Genomic DNA, 14,370 nt, shown 5'->3' on the forward strand with positions numbered 1-14,370 from the left:
AACAGAGAAATTAAACTTGTCACACTATAAATAAAATCTGCAATACAATGATCAAATGAGCAACATTTAGATTTAAATCTGAGTGTATATAAAGTATCTGATCAGGGACTGAGCTCAAATCGGATCAGAAGTTCAGTTCCAGCTGTTCGGTGCATAAATGGTTTTCCACTGAGTGCAACAAAAGGTTCTGCCATAGATCAGAGTGTGTAAAGTTTTCCCATATGTGAGGGAAGAGCGCACTGACACACATATGGAGGATCCATTACCTGACACTAGCTGTCTGGGAACGCCAAAACCATTTGGCTGTAATGTGAGCCGGGACACTGCGATTTCCGATCTCTGGATCAAACAGTTTTGCTGCAAGTTTTGCAGACTTTACCTCATTACATGGGCTTTATTTTTTTACCTGATTCGCATACAGTCAGTGGAGCGTGACAGACTGGAGCAGAGGACAGACGCGTTGTTGCATTTACCGCTCCATGGAAACTGATGGCTGCGTTACATGACAGGGCAGACCGATAGAGCAAGGTTCGATATGCTGTACCCGTTTACTGGAAATCACAGGCACTCAGACGATTGGGCTATCTTTATGGCTACTGTAAAAATACCAGGTCTCAGTTTCAGTTGTCAGGAAAAAGGAAGAGTTGTCTGGCTGACCCGTGGGACAGGAAGCTGCTGTGTCGCCGTTACAGTAACACTTACTGAAATGACACGATCCACTGACATCAAAATGGAATGCACCTGGACTAAACATTTCTGAGATTAACAACTGCAATGTGCCAAGATACTGCCACATATTTAATGTAGACTGTAAATAAAATGATGTAAACAAACAACAACAAAAAACAAACAAACTGAAAACCTGGCAATAAGGGTGCAAGAAAAAAAAACTGGTTGAAAAGTATGAAATACTGTGAGGTTTAAGAACTGAAAAAAATAACAGCAATTATCTACAAAATAATTAGATTTTAAAGGATTTAAAAGCTCACAAAAAAGTGTCATTTGACGGCCACACTTAGTGAAAGAACAATTTTCTGTTTCTATGAAAATACAGATTATTGGTATGGACAATATTTATGGTTTTGGACATTTTTAATTTTTTTCTATCATTTAAATAATACTAAATGATAAATATATAATTCTTATTAATTTTAGTTAATTTTATGACTAATTTTACTCAACGGTGTCTTTAATTTAACAAAATATGGAAAATCTGTAAAAAAATAAATAAATTTTTTTTTTACACTCTTACACAGCAAATCTCTGTAAAATAATGCTTTTTTTGCCAGTTTATATACAGTACAAATAGTGTAATTCAATGGTCAGACATTGTAAAAGAACAAGTGACCTCGTTCCAAAATACTGATTTGTGATGTGGACATTATTTCCAGCTTTTACCCATATTTCTGTGATTTTAATAATTATCCATAATTTACTAAAACAGGAAAAAAATTTGAAATGACAGTAAATTGCTCAAAATAATTATAGGTAAAACTCTTTCAGAAAATATATTTTTGTACAGGTTTTAGTAAATTTGTGTGAATAAAAGTTAAAAGTTGAACTTGTTCAGTCTGTATATAAGTTGATCTGATACAGCGCAGATACTGTAGGGGTGTAAAAAGATGGATTATTTGCAAATGGTGCAATAAGCGTAAGGCTCAGACAGACAGCAGTGCTTTATAGGAGGCTATCAGCAGGACTGGAATGCACCTCTGGCCAATCAGAAAGCTCGGCCCAAGATCCCTGTGGTAAAATAATCAATCCGGATCATCAAAGCTCTCTGCAGCCTATCACAAAACTGCCAGACACCATAAAATGTAACATCCAAGTGATAATAAACTTGAAATACCCCCATTCAAACAAAAGAGTAACTCTATGCAAAAAGGACAGGATTTGGCTGCTTTTCCTCTGAAGCCTGGCACAAGCCACCGATGCGCCAAGCTATGAATCTGGACACTGGGCAAATATCTAAACTTCTTTGAGCAAAGCCTTTGATTCCACAAAAAGCAGGCACGCCCACGTTTAACAGTGAGTGCCAAAGCTGCTGCCATAGAAACTCAAGGACTGCACTCAGTGCCCACATGTCCAAGCAGAGCCTTTGTCCTCCAGACAGTTTTCATAAAATATGGGCTGGATTCCAAAACAAATCAGAGAGGTCATTCCATTTTTAGATCAATTTCTGCTTAACCACCTCTGATTTAGATTACATTTTAGTAAAATGTTAAAAAATTGTCCATTAAACCAATTTTAGTGCTTCATTTTACAAACTATTTAACTGTTTCTCATAATGTCATTGCTTCAACATACAGTCATATTGTACAAGTAGTTCAAATGTTGTCTGATTATGGGTGAGTTGAAATATGAAAAAAAAGAAAGCCGTCACATTTAGCCTATATTTAACAGGGCTCAGGTGGCTCGAACATATGAAACAGATTCATCTCAAAGTCTCACAATGGAGGGACAGTTTTGGTGAAAATATTTTCTTTCGATAACTATTCTTAACAATGCAGGTCTTTCATGTAATCCTCTTTACGTGATGACAATATCTGAGAAAAGTACCTCAGCATTTACTCTACTACGGATGAGAAGTGTCTTTGTTGATGCCACACAGCTGTACCAAAAGTCACAGCTTCAGCGTTTCCTGCCAGATCTCGAACAGCCTCCAGAAGCAGCACACTGCTGCCCCTCTGAGGACCGGCGCTGGTATCATCCCCGACATTACTGACGAGTCATGAACCGCACTGTGGCTCAGCCGAAATGCTTTGGTGAGGGGAATTAAAGTGTTTGTAGCTTGACTGAACAAATAAAGTAAAATACGAAATTTCCACACTTGACCAGGCCAGACACTGTCTGACTAAACTTTGCTTTCCTCAGCAACATCCAGCGTTTGCGTCTTTACTGGATGACTAACTTTTCTGACTTACCTCAACCAAGCCTCCACCTGTTTTCCTGCCTGAAGCAACGATGACATCTGTTTACAGCACACGTATACATAATCTAACTCAACTGTAGGTAGGTCTCAACCTGCCTGAAGGGCAATTAACCATCAGTGACGTATGCAGTCTGTGCAGTTTATCACAGCACTGACAGTAATGCTTTATATTGAGGGGTTGGCTCTCAAACGGGGTCACTGGAGGTCAAATGGACGACATCATGGAGCAATAATACAGAGCTATGATAATACAGCTAAAGTAAACCGATGGAAAATTTGAATAATCAGTTAAATCTGTTGAGCTATTAATCAAAAAAGGAGACCAAACATCATATATTGCATGTTCTCTATCTCTGTATATGTTTGGGTTTTAGACTGTTGGCCTGATTAATATGAACAGCTGACTGCTTCCTAATTCTCCTTACACACAGCAAGTGTCCAATCACAGCTGAGGAACTATAACTTGGCCTTTATTAGAAAAAAGTCACAGTATGTGTGCAGTATTTCCCCACTGTGCCTAAACTTGTATGCCATGAGACTCTAGGCAGACATAAGGGGCTACATTCTGTTCTTTTTTTATATGTATTAAAGGCAGGTAAAGTAGTTTTCATACAATTTTTGTATGGTTTTAATCTCTAACATTTTAATTATTCAGGTGAAATCACACCATAAATAAAACTACAGGGGCCGAACCCCGAGATTTAAACATGTTTGGTTACTTTCATAACGCCAATAGTAATCGCTTTTATTAGAAGAGACTTTGATGCTATTAAAAAACATTAACTTGACCTAACTTAATTATCTTATGTTGAAATTTTGCATGCTTGTGATCTTATCTATTGTTTGTATTTGCTTTCACCATTTTTATAATTTGGTATTTGTAACGTTGTTTTCACAAAGTGCAAAGCAAAAAATGGTATTCATCCTAACTAACATTAATCATGATTATTTACTGTATATTTAGGATCAGTCAGCTAGAAACTTTAAAAAGTCAGTATGAGAATGTTTTCAAGTCACACTGAAGTTACCTTAATTAGCACATAGAGTGTGCATAAATTACAAATTAAGTTGATTTTTGGCAGCTAAGACAAGCCTACTTTTGACTAAAATCAAGACCCCGCTGTTTCAATCACTAAAAAAATTCAGGCGATAAAAACACTGGTCTGACTGCAACTCTGTACCTGGAGGTTGTTGCTGCTGCTTCCCAAAGTGAAGATGATTTTGACGAAGGCAACGTTCAGATAGTGGAAGGAGAGGAGAACTGAAATGAGCAGCCAATGTCAGGCTTATACTTGTACCCTACATCCTGTGAGTCAGACTAAAAAGTTTTACTCGATATGAGCTCATTTTTCACTGCAACATGAAAACCTGCACCTCTATGGAAACACGGCGAGGAGAGGAAACTCAGACATGTTCCAGTAAATACAGTAAATTAGAATGCCATAAATAAGACAATAAATAACAAAAGGTGCATTACTGTATTTGTTCTACAAAATAATAAAAGCCTGGTATCAACATCAACCAACATTTTTTCAAGTGCCCACTTGTGCCACTAATATTAGGGAAAAATAATGACTCTGCACACTGTATAGATTTTACTGCTTTACTGTAAACACAGCCTGCAGTTCAGGAGAAAAGTCCAGGAAGGTTTGGCAGGAGCTGAGTCGGCCATGGTGCAAAAGAACCGTTTATAGCATTTTCTTTTTAAATAAAGCAAAATGATTTGGATGAAACATGGATTTGGATATTCACTTTGGAACAAAACAGCACAGGCACACATGATTACTTCATGGCCTGGTCAGAAAGTTCAAAATGATTCTTCCTGATTTTACAGTTTCTTTTTCTGATAAACAGCACTGTTTTGGCATTGTTTTAAGATAGGGTTAACTAAAGGAGGTGGATCTTGGTTAACAGTGTATTTGGTTATAGTATCTCGGGTGCTTTTACTATTTCGTGGTGTTCTATAGGCCAAACAATCCTTTGAATAGTAAACAAAATGGTCTGACAGATGAAATGATAATGAGGTAGTTGCAGCTCTGGAGCTAAATCCTGGTTAATGTGTGCTAATGCTAAAACTCATCAAAGCTGGCGTTGAGAAAAACGGTTCATCCTTTAAGAGCGCCAACTCTGGCTCACAGTTCTTACAGTATGTGCCACAACTTGAACCTGATGACCGCCTGGCCTACTTCCAGACTCCATGTTTGGCAGTCATGTGGATCAGGATCCTGCAGGCCTCAGTCAGCCTCTTAGCATCTCTCATCGGTTACAAAACAGCCACTTCCCGTCGCTGCATGAAGCACTGAAGTGGCAGAGAGTGGCTCTGATTGAACTCATCATCAAATAAGATTCAGAGGATTCAAGCTGGCACAGACTAAACTTAAAGACACACACCGAGCTGGCAGACGACCACAACGGAAATCCACAAATACATGTCCAGGATTCTGATAACAGTAATGGAAGACAATGAGGTGATGATGAGATTACCACGAGATACTAGAGTGGCCCGAGGCATTATGGGAGCAGAGAAAGAGGGGGTGAAGTCATGGAAAAGAGCAAAGGGTGTGGCAAAAACAATAAGTGTCTCAGGGTGTGTCTGTGTTTATGTGCAGAACGTGGTTTAAAGAGCTGGTGCAGTTCAGTGTAATGAGTCTGACAGATGGCTTCACGTGTCAAATGAGCTGCAGCGTCACATGAAATACAGTAACGACTGTATGATACCGTAAACCTGAAACATGGAACTCACCAACAGATCTATGCTTTCACGGCGTCCAAGAGATCCATGCTCTACTTTCTCAATGCCTGGGGTGAGGATGTAGGGGCTCTGGCCTCCTGAGGGCTTCATGTTGGGCAGGCTGAGCGACCGCAGGTCCTTCACACCTTGTTCTACCTTCAGCTCATCACCTGGTCGTGCTGAAAAGACGGCAGAACAAAACGAAACTGAGGCCCATTCAGGAAGCTTCATACTTGCATAGTCTTGATATCATTATTTACTTATTTTCTGGGCCAAAGAGATCATGCACAATATTCCGAGTTCATTTTCCTTCTAAATGTAGAGTCATTTTGAACCCAGAGTTACACCCAAAATGGCTCATATCATGACTCCATCATCTCAGATTTTTTTCCAGAGTTTTACTATTTTTTATTTGGGACCCAAAACTAAGGCCTGTAGAATATTTTTGGCAAAATTTTCGCATTAAAGTTGCCTCCATCTAATATCTGTTGATGCCAATATTACATGTTCTGCAACCATTCCAGCTCCAACTACTAAGGAAAACAAAACAAAAAAGAACATTGCCTTATAACACTTCCCACACATGAAGTTCAACTGATGTTAGAGGCCTTGAAAGTTGGTGAAACACCGAGCAAACACTGTCTTTTTAGTGAGAAATGTGGATACATTCATTCAAATACACTCGCAGGAAAGTGCCCCAAAGCCTCGTTTGAAAATGTTGCTTTTTTTTTTTTCCCCATTTTCAAGAGCCATTAATGAAAACTGTATTCTCTGCTGGACCCATTCAAATATTTTGAGTGTTAATTTCATGACTGTGGAAGTTATATTTTTGGAAATATTCAACTTTCCAACATCCTCAGGTCCAAAATTCTCAAAATGAAGCCAAAATATTTTACAGAACTCAGTTTTTAGCCTCAATAAACACATTTATGGAGACTGAACAATATCGCCAACAGTGCAGCAATGAATTCTCTCAGAATTGACCTGAACTGACCCGACAAGTTAATACAAACCAAAACTGGTTAAACTCAGGCTTAAACTAAACCTGCAATGATTAACTTTTTGTTTACTTGAGGGCAGCAAAAAAGAACAAATCCAACACTGACATGTCAAAAAGGTAATAATTTTTCACCTTTTTGACAAATCTGTCAGAAAACAGCAGCTTGTTTACATATAAAGTGGACACACAGCAACATAAGCATTCATTTAAAAGAAGAGTTTCCACCCACTGGGTAAATTTAAGCCCAGAATTCACTCAAAAGTCTGCCTCTAAATTCTCCTCTGTACTCATCAGAAAATTGTCACTTTTCCTGCTCCACAACTATCATTGTCATTTTAAAAGACTTTTTTCTGACACTTTTAATGACCTGAAAGCATGTCATCAGAGAAGGGAATGGAATTTTTTAGATGACAAAAACAAAATATTAAAATTGTACTTATTTTCTTGTAGATTTACTTATGTAGGACCTTTCAAAATAAAGATAAAAATTGCTTTACAATAAAATACATAATGAAAGTAAGTAAGAACTAGAGCTTTAGATGTATTACATTTATTATCCATTGAGTAAAAGCTAAAACAAATGATGACCGTAATGCTGCAAAGATACAGAATCAGTGTGCCCATTTAAAAGGAACCCTACTGTTATTAAAAATGTTGGCTATAGTTTATTATTTGCTCAAACTCAGATTAAAATGTTTAAAACCTTTGTACTGTTGGGAAAATTCACACTTTCATTCATGTGTTAACATAATTGCACAGAGGTTTTCTGATCATCAACTAGCCTTTCAACACCATTAGCTAACACAATGTAGTATTAGAACACAGGAGTGATGGTTGCTGGAAATGTTCCTCTGCACCCCTATGGAGATATTCCATTAAAAATCAGCTGTTTCCCGACAGAATCTTTATTTAACACTTTAACACTGTCTAGGCTGTATTTCTGATTCATTTAATGCTATCTTCATTGAAAAAAAATGCTTTTCTTTCAAAAATAAGGATATTTCTAAGTGACTGTTAGCCCTCCACCTCTGAGTTTCAGACTGTATGTAACTCCAGACTGTGGTCAAGAGGGGAGAGCCAGGAGGTGACATTTCAAAAGAAAAGCAGTTATTCATTATTCATGGCTTTCACTGGATCTCTTTTATGAACGGCTTTAATGGGCCTTTGATCCAGAAACTGTAACAAGTGTTTATGCAGAGAAGGCATGCCCTTCCCAGTTTCAGCTAACAATAAAAAGAAAAAAAAAGCTTCAGTCCTCACGTCATACTAAACCTACGACTTCTAATTTCAAATTGACAGGAATTTTCAGACAACTTATGGGACAAGACTGAGCAGATCAGTGACACATTTCTCACTTGGAACTCTGATCAGCGCGATATCACAAACGTACGGTCCACTCCTTTTCCTTCTAGTCGGAAACACGGGTGTGAGAGGAAGCTGGCCTTCATCCTCTGTCTTACTCAGACTATTGTTAAACACTGTAAAATCTGAAACACACGGGGACTGCTGACGTTCTATGAGCAGCCTATGAGAACTATGGGCGAGTCAATTGTGCCATTTGAACTTATTTTACAAGTTTATCGTGCAAATGCTTGCCTGTAGCTCTTTCACAAATGTCCAACAACTAAATGATTTTTATAGTTGATTAGAACTAAGTTTTGTTCTGCTCCTGGACTTAGTAGATGCATCATCTCCATTTATTTTATCTGGTAGAAAATCTCACAGTAACAAATGACGCTGTTGACAGTGACTTTTATGTGTCACTTAGAGCTTCATAATATAAAATTGTATTTTGAAATTTTATTTATTTCATTCTGCAGCTAATTTTACCTTGTTTACCAAGCTCGCCAGAATTTACTGTCAGCAGAGCAGCATTTTACATCAGAGCATTTTTTTTAACTGGAGCAGTGTATTTACTACAACATGTAAATGAGCTAAACCGCAATCCATTTAATTTGCATAATTATCACTGAATAAGAAGTGACACCAGACTTAAAGCAAGTGATGCACTGAACGTAAAAGGAAGTGTCTCTGCTACGGAGCTCTATGTGCTGAAAATGCAAGTTAGAGTCAATTATTTGCTGTATGGACGGTTGATTTTTACCTTTTACTTTGAGGTAGTGTCCTCCAAAACGGTAGGCCTCGAAGTTGAGGGACAGCGGCGTATTGGACTGATCCAGGAACAAATCCACCCGGGACAGTTCAATGCCGTTCCTCTCAAACACTGGACCCAGAACCTCTCTGTTTACACACCACAAAGAATGTTAGAAGCTCATACTTGGTAAAGAAGCAATTACTTCTGATATTAGGCGGCCTTCCCTCCTCTTCTCTCACCTCAGCGTTTTCTTTTTCATAGCAGGTACAATTTCTGTGTTTATGTCCACATTGAGGTCAAACTTGAGGCTGAAGCACTCCTTACTGGGGTCCTGCAGGGAGAGCAGACACACTCTTAGTTTACACAGGTGGGGCTGAATGTATGCTCTCAGCAGATCCACAGGGGGGCTCCTTCTCACTGCACTGCCTGCTTCACACGGAAACACCAGCCGAGGTGATGCCGTTATGTTATAGTGCTGCTGCTGTATTTCCCAACTCCCTGCGCGGATCACACGGTCTTCCTCCAGACTCTTTCCAGGAACAGAAGAGAGGCTGGGGTTTTCATCGGGGGAAGGGGGAGCTTTCTCGCGTCTGCACAATTACTTACATCGGTGTGTCGTCTCCGTTGCTTCTTTTTCACCAGCTTCATCCCCACGGTTTTACGCTCCCTGCGAAAACAGTTACACACATGATCATCCCCTGCACTTAACGGCAAACATATGAGAAAGTGCCTCTTTCATGTGGGCTTCGAGACTTTGAGAAAAGAGCCCTGCTGACATGCAGGAGGAGGACATGAGCACTAGCGTGACATAACGGAGGGTCACCAACCCGCGGTCATTGCTCCCCTCTTCCTCTTCCTCCAGGTCGGAGGGGGGGCTGGTGCGTGGGGGACAGGAGCGCGTGGACACGTTCCGAGCCAGGATGGAGGCTGAGGGTTAACAAAACACAGCAGTCATTCCCTCTGTTGGAGCTAAGTTAGTCTTAATAGCAAGCTTTGAAGAACTGGTTCACCCATAAACCGTAGAAAAAAGGCCTACACATTTTCGCCCCTTCTTCAACAGATTTACACAGATTTCTGCCGAATCTCAACAAGGGTGAAGAGGCTTCTGTAGCGATACAAGGAACCAATATCAAAAAATATGCTTGTTGTAACCTATTTTTAAGAGCCTTCACTACCGACATAGTCCAGTGACAGCTTCCTGCACATCCATTGGTGCATTGCACTCCTAACCAAAAAACAAAGCCTGCTCACAAGAGATCCAAGGATCATGGGATTATGGGGTCTTCCTCTGTATTTTTGTAAGATCAAAACCTGAGTTCAAAGTCAGCTTAATTTCCAGACGCACTGATGCTGGATAGTCTTAGCCTTAACATTGAATTAGTTCATCTTTATAACTAATAATACTGCGGATTCTCAGCTTTATTTTGCATTACAGTCAGGTAGAGTAGCATTTTCTATCATTTTGTAAGGTTTAAATCCTTAAGATGTAAACTACACAGGTAATTAACACTACAGGGTCTTACGCACAGTATTTAAACTTCCAATCATAATCTATTTTTACTGGAAAGCACCCTGCCACAACAGCCAATGTTTAAAATATGCTACATCGATAACTGTGACTTGACTAATAGCTAAGTTTCTATAATAATGGCGCCAACCGGGGTATACGCTACACTATAAAGCAAGGCTCAAACTTGCCAATTTTTGCCCACATGAACACAGGTCAAATTAAAACCCTTGACAATAAAGTCTCTGAATGAAATAAACATTAGAACACTGTTTTCTCGGCTGTAATCACCAAATACTAAAGCTGCCGCAAAAAAGTCGATATTTTGAAGCATCAGTGAAAAATCTCTGAATCTGCGAGTTGAGCAATAGTTTATACAACATGTACTACACTTGTGGTTACCTGATGACAGAAGCTGAAACTTGAGTGAATGTGATCAGTAGGGGTAGGTTCAGTGTTCTAAAATGTGAGTAGCCGTATTTATATCACAGATTTTTATGCACATTTTGAAGCATCGCAATACAAGTTTTGTTATTCTAGTTCTAGTTTGTTTAAGTTGCTTATTTCCTCTGTGCCTTCTTCTTCTGTTTATTCCAGCCATGCATAGCGTAGCGTACACCACCACCTTTAGATCACATGACACAGCCGAGGTTATTCGCCCCAAACTACAAATGGAAACAAGTTTAATTCCCATTTTCTTTTGTAGCACCTTTTCAAAAAAATTGGCTGCAAACTGACTTGACAGATACATGGAAACATAGCCAATGGTTCCAGTGTGTTAAAGAAGCAATTTTACCAACAGCTACTGTGAAGTACATGTCCACATGGGTGACTCAAAATCAAATGTCTTTATTGTCATTGGACATATGTACAACAAAATTTTCCAGTTACTCTAATAGCCCATAAACAAGCTACACATGGATGATGCTTTTTGTCTATATGTCGTGTTCACTACTGTAAAACAGGGAAACTAAAGCCTAGTTCATGCTACAATGTTGTCTCTTTGTGCTGAAAGTCATCAGTGCAGAGTTGAGTCCTTTTTAGATAAATAGCATTGTTAGACAGTTAAACCGACCACATTTAATCATTCAGACACAGGTCCCTTTTCTGTTTATGGTCCTCGTGGCTTCATACAGACATAAACACAATGACAGATAGAGCCATCGGACTCACACAATATTAGCCACTCACCTGAGTTTATCCCATACACCAAAACATGCATAACACACAATAATCCAATAAGAAAATGAAGGACTAAATCTAAACTAATAGCAGCTTGTCAAGATGCCTTAATGACCAGCAGCCGAGTTTATTTATGATTTCCCAAACACTAAATTTTCTGTCCATGTGTGGTGATAATCTACTTAACAAACAGTAAAAGAACAGTGTGACCTGCTGTGAGATACTGATCGATTCGGTCTCCATGTCAGGGATCATTTATAATTATATCTAATAAACTTGCTGCTGTTGTTCCGTGCATAAATGTGCGCAACTCTTCTGCTCTGGAGACGCTCATATAGACCCTGCTGCTGCGAGTATGTAATAAGCTGTGATGTTTCTGGATGAGTCTCAGTGTTGAAATGTGGATAAAGCTTAATTATTTCACACAACTTTAAGCACCGTTGTTTGTGTGTGTGTGTATAGATTAATGTGACTGGGTGCAGTTCAGGCTTGTTTGGTGTTGGAAGTGATTCAGAAATTAAACTAAGTCCAGCCTAGCAAGATTGTCATTGTGACTTCTATAGGAAAGGTAACCAGGGAGCTCACTCAGACATGAAGCTGATACTTTTAGTTGATTCAGATTAGCAGAAATAAATGCATGTCAGAATGCTTATTAGCTAACCAGTTAAAAAGTCACACTAGGAAAAACACACTTAAAATCTAAAATGAACTCTGATTTGTCTGACAAAATTTAGATACAGAGGCAGCCCTACTAGACACAACAGGGAATTTGTCTTTACTATTGATGAAAGCAGAAATCTCAGGATGTATATCACAAACTAACCCTAAACCTCAGAAATGTCACCACTTTCATTTGCTCAGAATTCCAATAGATCAGGAATATTGTCCATTGATGGCTGTTTCTGCCAGTTTCTGTAAACATTTAACCAATTGGAGCTTTCAAAGCAGAAGTTAAATGACTACACTACGGGCAGAGATTTCCAGCAATTCTGCTATTTATCAGAAAAATAGTGACAGAAATTGTCAACAAGCCTTTATGACATCAAAATAAGCATGAAGAAATAACTCTCTCTTCTACTGTTTTCTATCTGGGTGAACCGACCCTTTAATATCAACAACAATGACAATTGTTCAGACAAAAATGAATGATCACATAAATTACAAAAGTTCAAAGACATTAGAAAGAAAATGCCTTGCAACAGGAAAGTTATGTACAATATCTGCCTTATTTAAACAACAATAAAAGCTCCGTGTCCTTGATATTTACACAGTGAAATCCTGTAATGAGGTAATGGGGCTGACATCAGCTCTATCAGCGGGGGAATACCAAATAAAGAAATCCTGCAAGTGTACCTTGAGGTTGTAAGTCGAATCGGGGGTGCCGATCAAAGTGCATGTTGTCTGTGTTCTCCGAATGGCAGCGTGAGTCACATGACTCACACAGGTGAAGGGGGCTTTTGCTATTCAGGTCTTGGCAGTCTGGGTGGTGGCAAACCTAAAACACAGAGAGGAAAAGAGGACAACAGCAAGTCAGATAACTGCTAAGTACACAAAGTCTCTGCATTAAAACACAAAAACTATTTAAAAGACGGGGCCAAAGTGAAAAGGGCAAACCAGTCAAACACATTTAGAATAAACAGCTCCCTGCTCGACTATTGTTTCTGCCACAATTAAATGACCACTGAGGCTGCCACGGGCATTCCTGAGGTTGGGTGACTCCCACCTTCTCACCATCTGTCCCCCTCTGTGGGACGACTACTAATTGGCTTCAAGTCAGTTTGTCACCTTGTGTGCTGATCTGGGAGCAGCTGAGCGTGACCGAATCCAAAATTGTACCCTGCAAAGTGAAACAATGAAACCGACCACAGGTCAGCAGCTGGGAGACTTCCAGGCCGCAGAGCTCCATAACATGCAGCAGAAGGCTGCAGGATTAAGGAGCTCTCTGTCTGCCTCGGCCCAGACATATCCGACCCCCCTCTGCTGACAGCTCTTCCCTTCACCTCGACGCCGGGTTGGGAAGCAACGGAGGACTCCTCTGTGCACATCTCCACACTCCACCCTGTGTCCCCGCTCGGCATCACCCACACCCGGCTCAGGAAGCCAGGACGTATGGGGAGATACAATGGAGGTCCAGCTAATGTACTTCCTGTCATTGTTTCCATGTAGTCAGGAGGAGCAGTGTGTCTGTGCACCGCTAGTCAGTCTAGTCTGCATGTAAACAACCACAGATATGCAAGACGAAGATGCCATACATGTTACGGAGGCTTGTGTTAGGTCATTATACTATTGAAGATGGCAATATGTGGCAGCTGTACAGCCTGTCTACACAAAACAGAGTTTAAGAGCAGACAAGAAACTCAGATTTAAATATAAATGTCCCCGCCATGGTTACTCTACCGTCATATTGTGCAGATGGAAGCTGGAGTCCTTGCAAGTTGGCTCCATATCCATGCCAGCAGGCACCCGGGACCCCAATAAACATCCAAATTGCCACCTTGCTTAGCCTGCTAACTAACTCTGCCACTCACCCCTGCCAACCCACACTGACGAGCTGCCTTATTAATCCACTCCTCTCAATGTCTAGCCAGGTATAATCGCAGATTTTAAGGAGCAGGTCGCAGGGCTGGAGGAGGACAGTGAGGGGGAGGGAGAGAGAGAAGGGGAGGGGGGGATAAGGTTAAGGGCGGGTGAGGAGTCCCAGTGAAGATATAAAGCCAAAGCAGGAAGGAAGAATAAAAAGGTCTGTCCAGAAGCTTTTCAGAAGTACAAAGCCCCCCTAATCTTGCAGCCTAATTGGTGCCTGCGCTCTGTCAAAGCCATCTGACAGTCCTGTAGAGATTAAACAGCCCCGCTCTGAGCTACACGAGCAGGGTCCTCTCCTCTTTTTCCTCTCTCCCCCCTTTCTTCTCTGTCCACTGCCACC

The 14,370-nt window shown here is 40.1% G+C and overlaps 1 protein-coding gene across 4 annotated transcripts in view; it reads right to left on the reverse strand.

Annotated features, from left to right (window-relative positions):
- Window positions 1-14,370, reverse strand: part of plekhg5b (pleckstrin homology domain containing, family G (with RhoGef domain) member 5b) — a 102,244-nt gene that overhangs the window by 21,843 nt on the left and 66,031 nt on the right. For 3 of the 4 annotated variants that reach the window (XM_022189782.2, XM_022189784.2, XM_022189785.2), the window contains 6 exons: window positions 12,801-12,942; window positions 9,586-9,685; window positions 9,365-9,425; window positions 8,998-9,089; window positions 8,768-8,904; window positions 5,676-5,842 (listed from right to left, as the gene is read on the reverse strand). In XM_022189782.2, coding sequence (XP_022045474.2) covers window positions 5,676-5,842; window positions 8,768-8,904; window positions 8,998-9,089; window positions 9,365-9,425; window positions 9,586-9,685; window positions 12,801-12,942 — 699 coding nt within the window. Of the gene's footprint in view, window positions 1-5,675; window positions 5,843-8,767; window positions 8,905-8,997; window positions 9,090-9,364; window positions 9,426-9,585; window positions 9,686-12,800; window positions 12,943-13,844; window positions 14,020-14,370 lie in introns of those variants that run through there. The other variant, XM_051949904.1, reaches the window with a different exon arrangement.

Source organism: Acanthochromis polyacanthus, chromosome 6 (genome assembly GCF_021347895.1).
Source record: "Acanthochromis polyacanthus isolate Apoly-LR-REF ecotype Palm Island chromosome 6, KAUST_Apoly_ChrSc, whole genome shotgun sequence".
In the NCBI taxonomy this organism is placed as follows: Eukaryota; Metazoa; Chordata; class Actinopteri; family Pomacentridae; genus Acanthochromis; species Acanthochromis polyacanthus.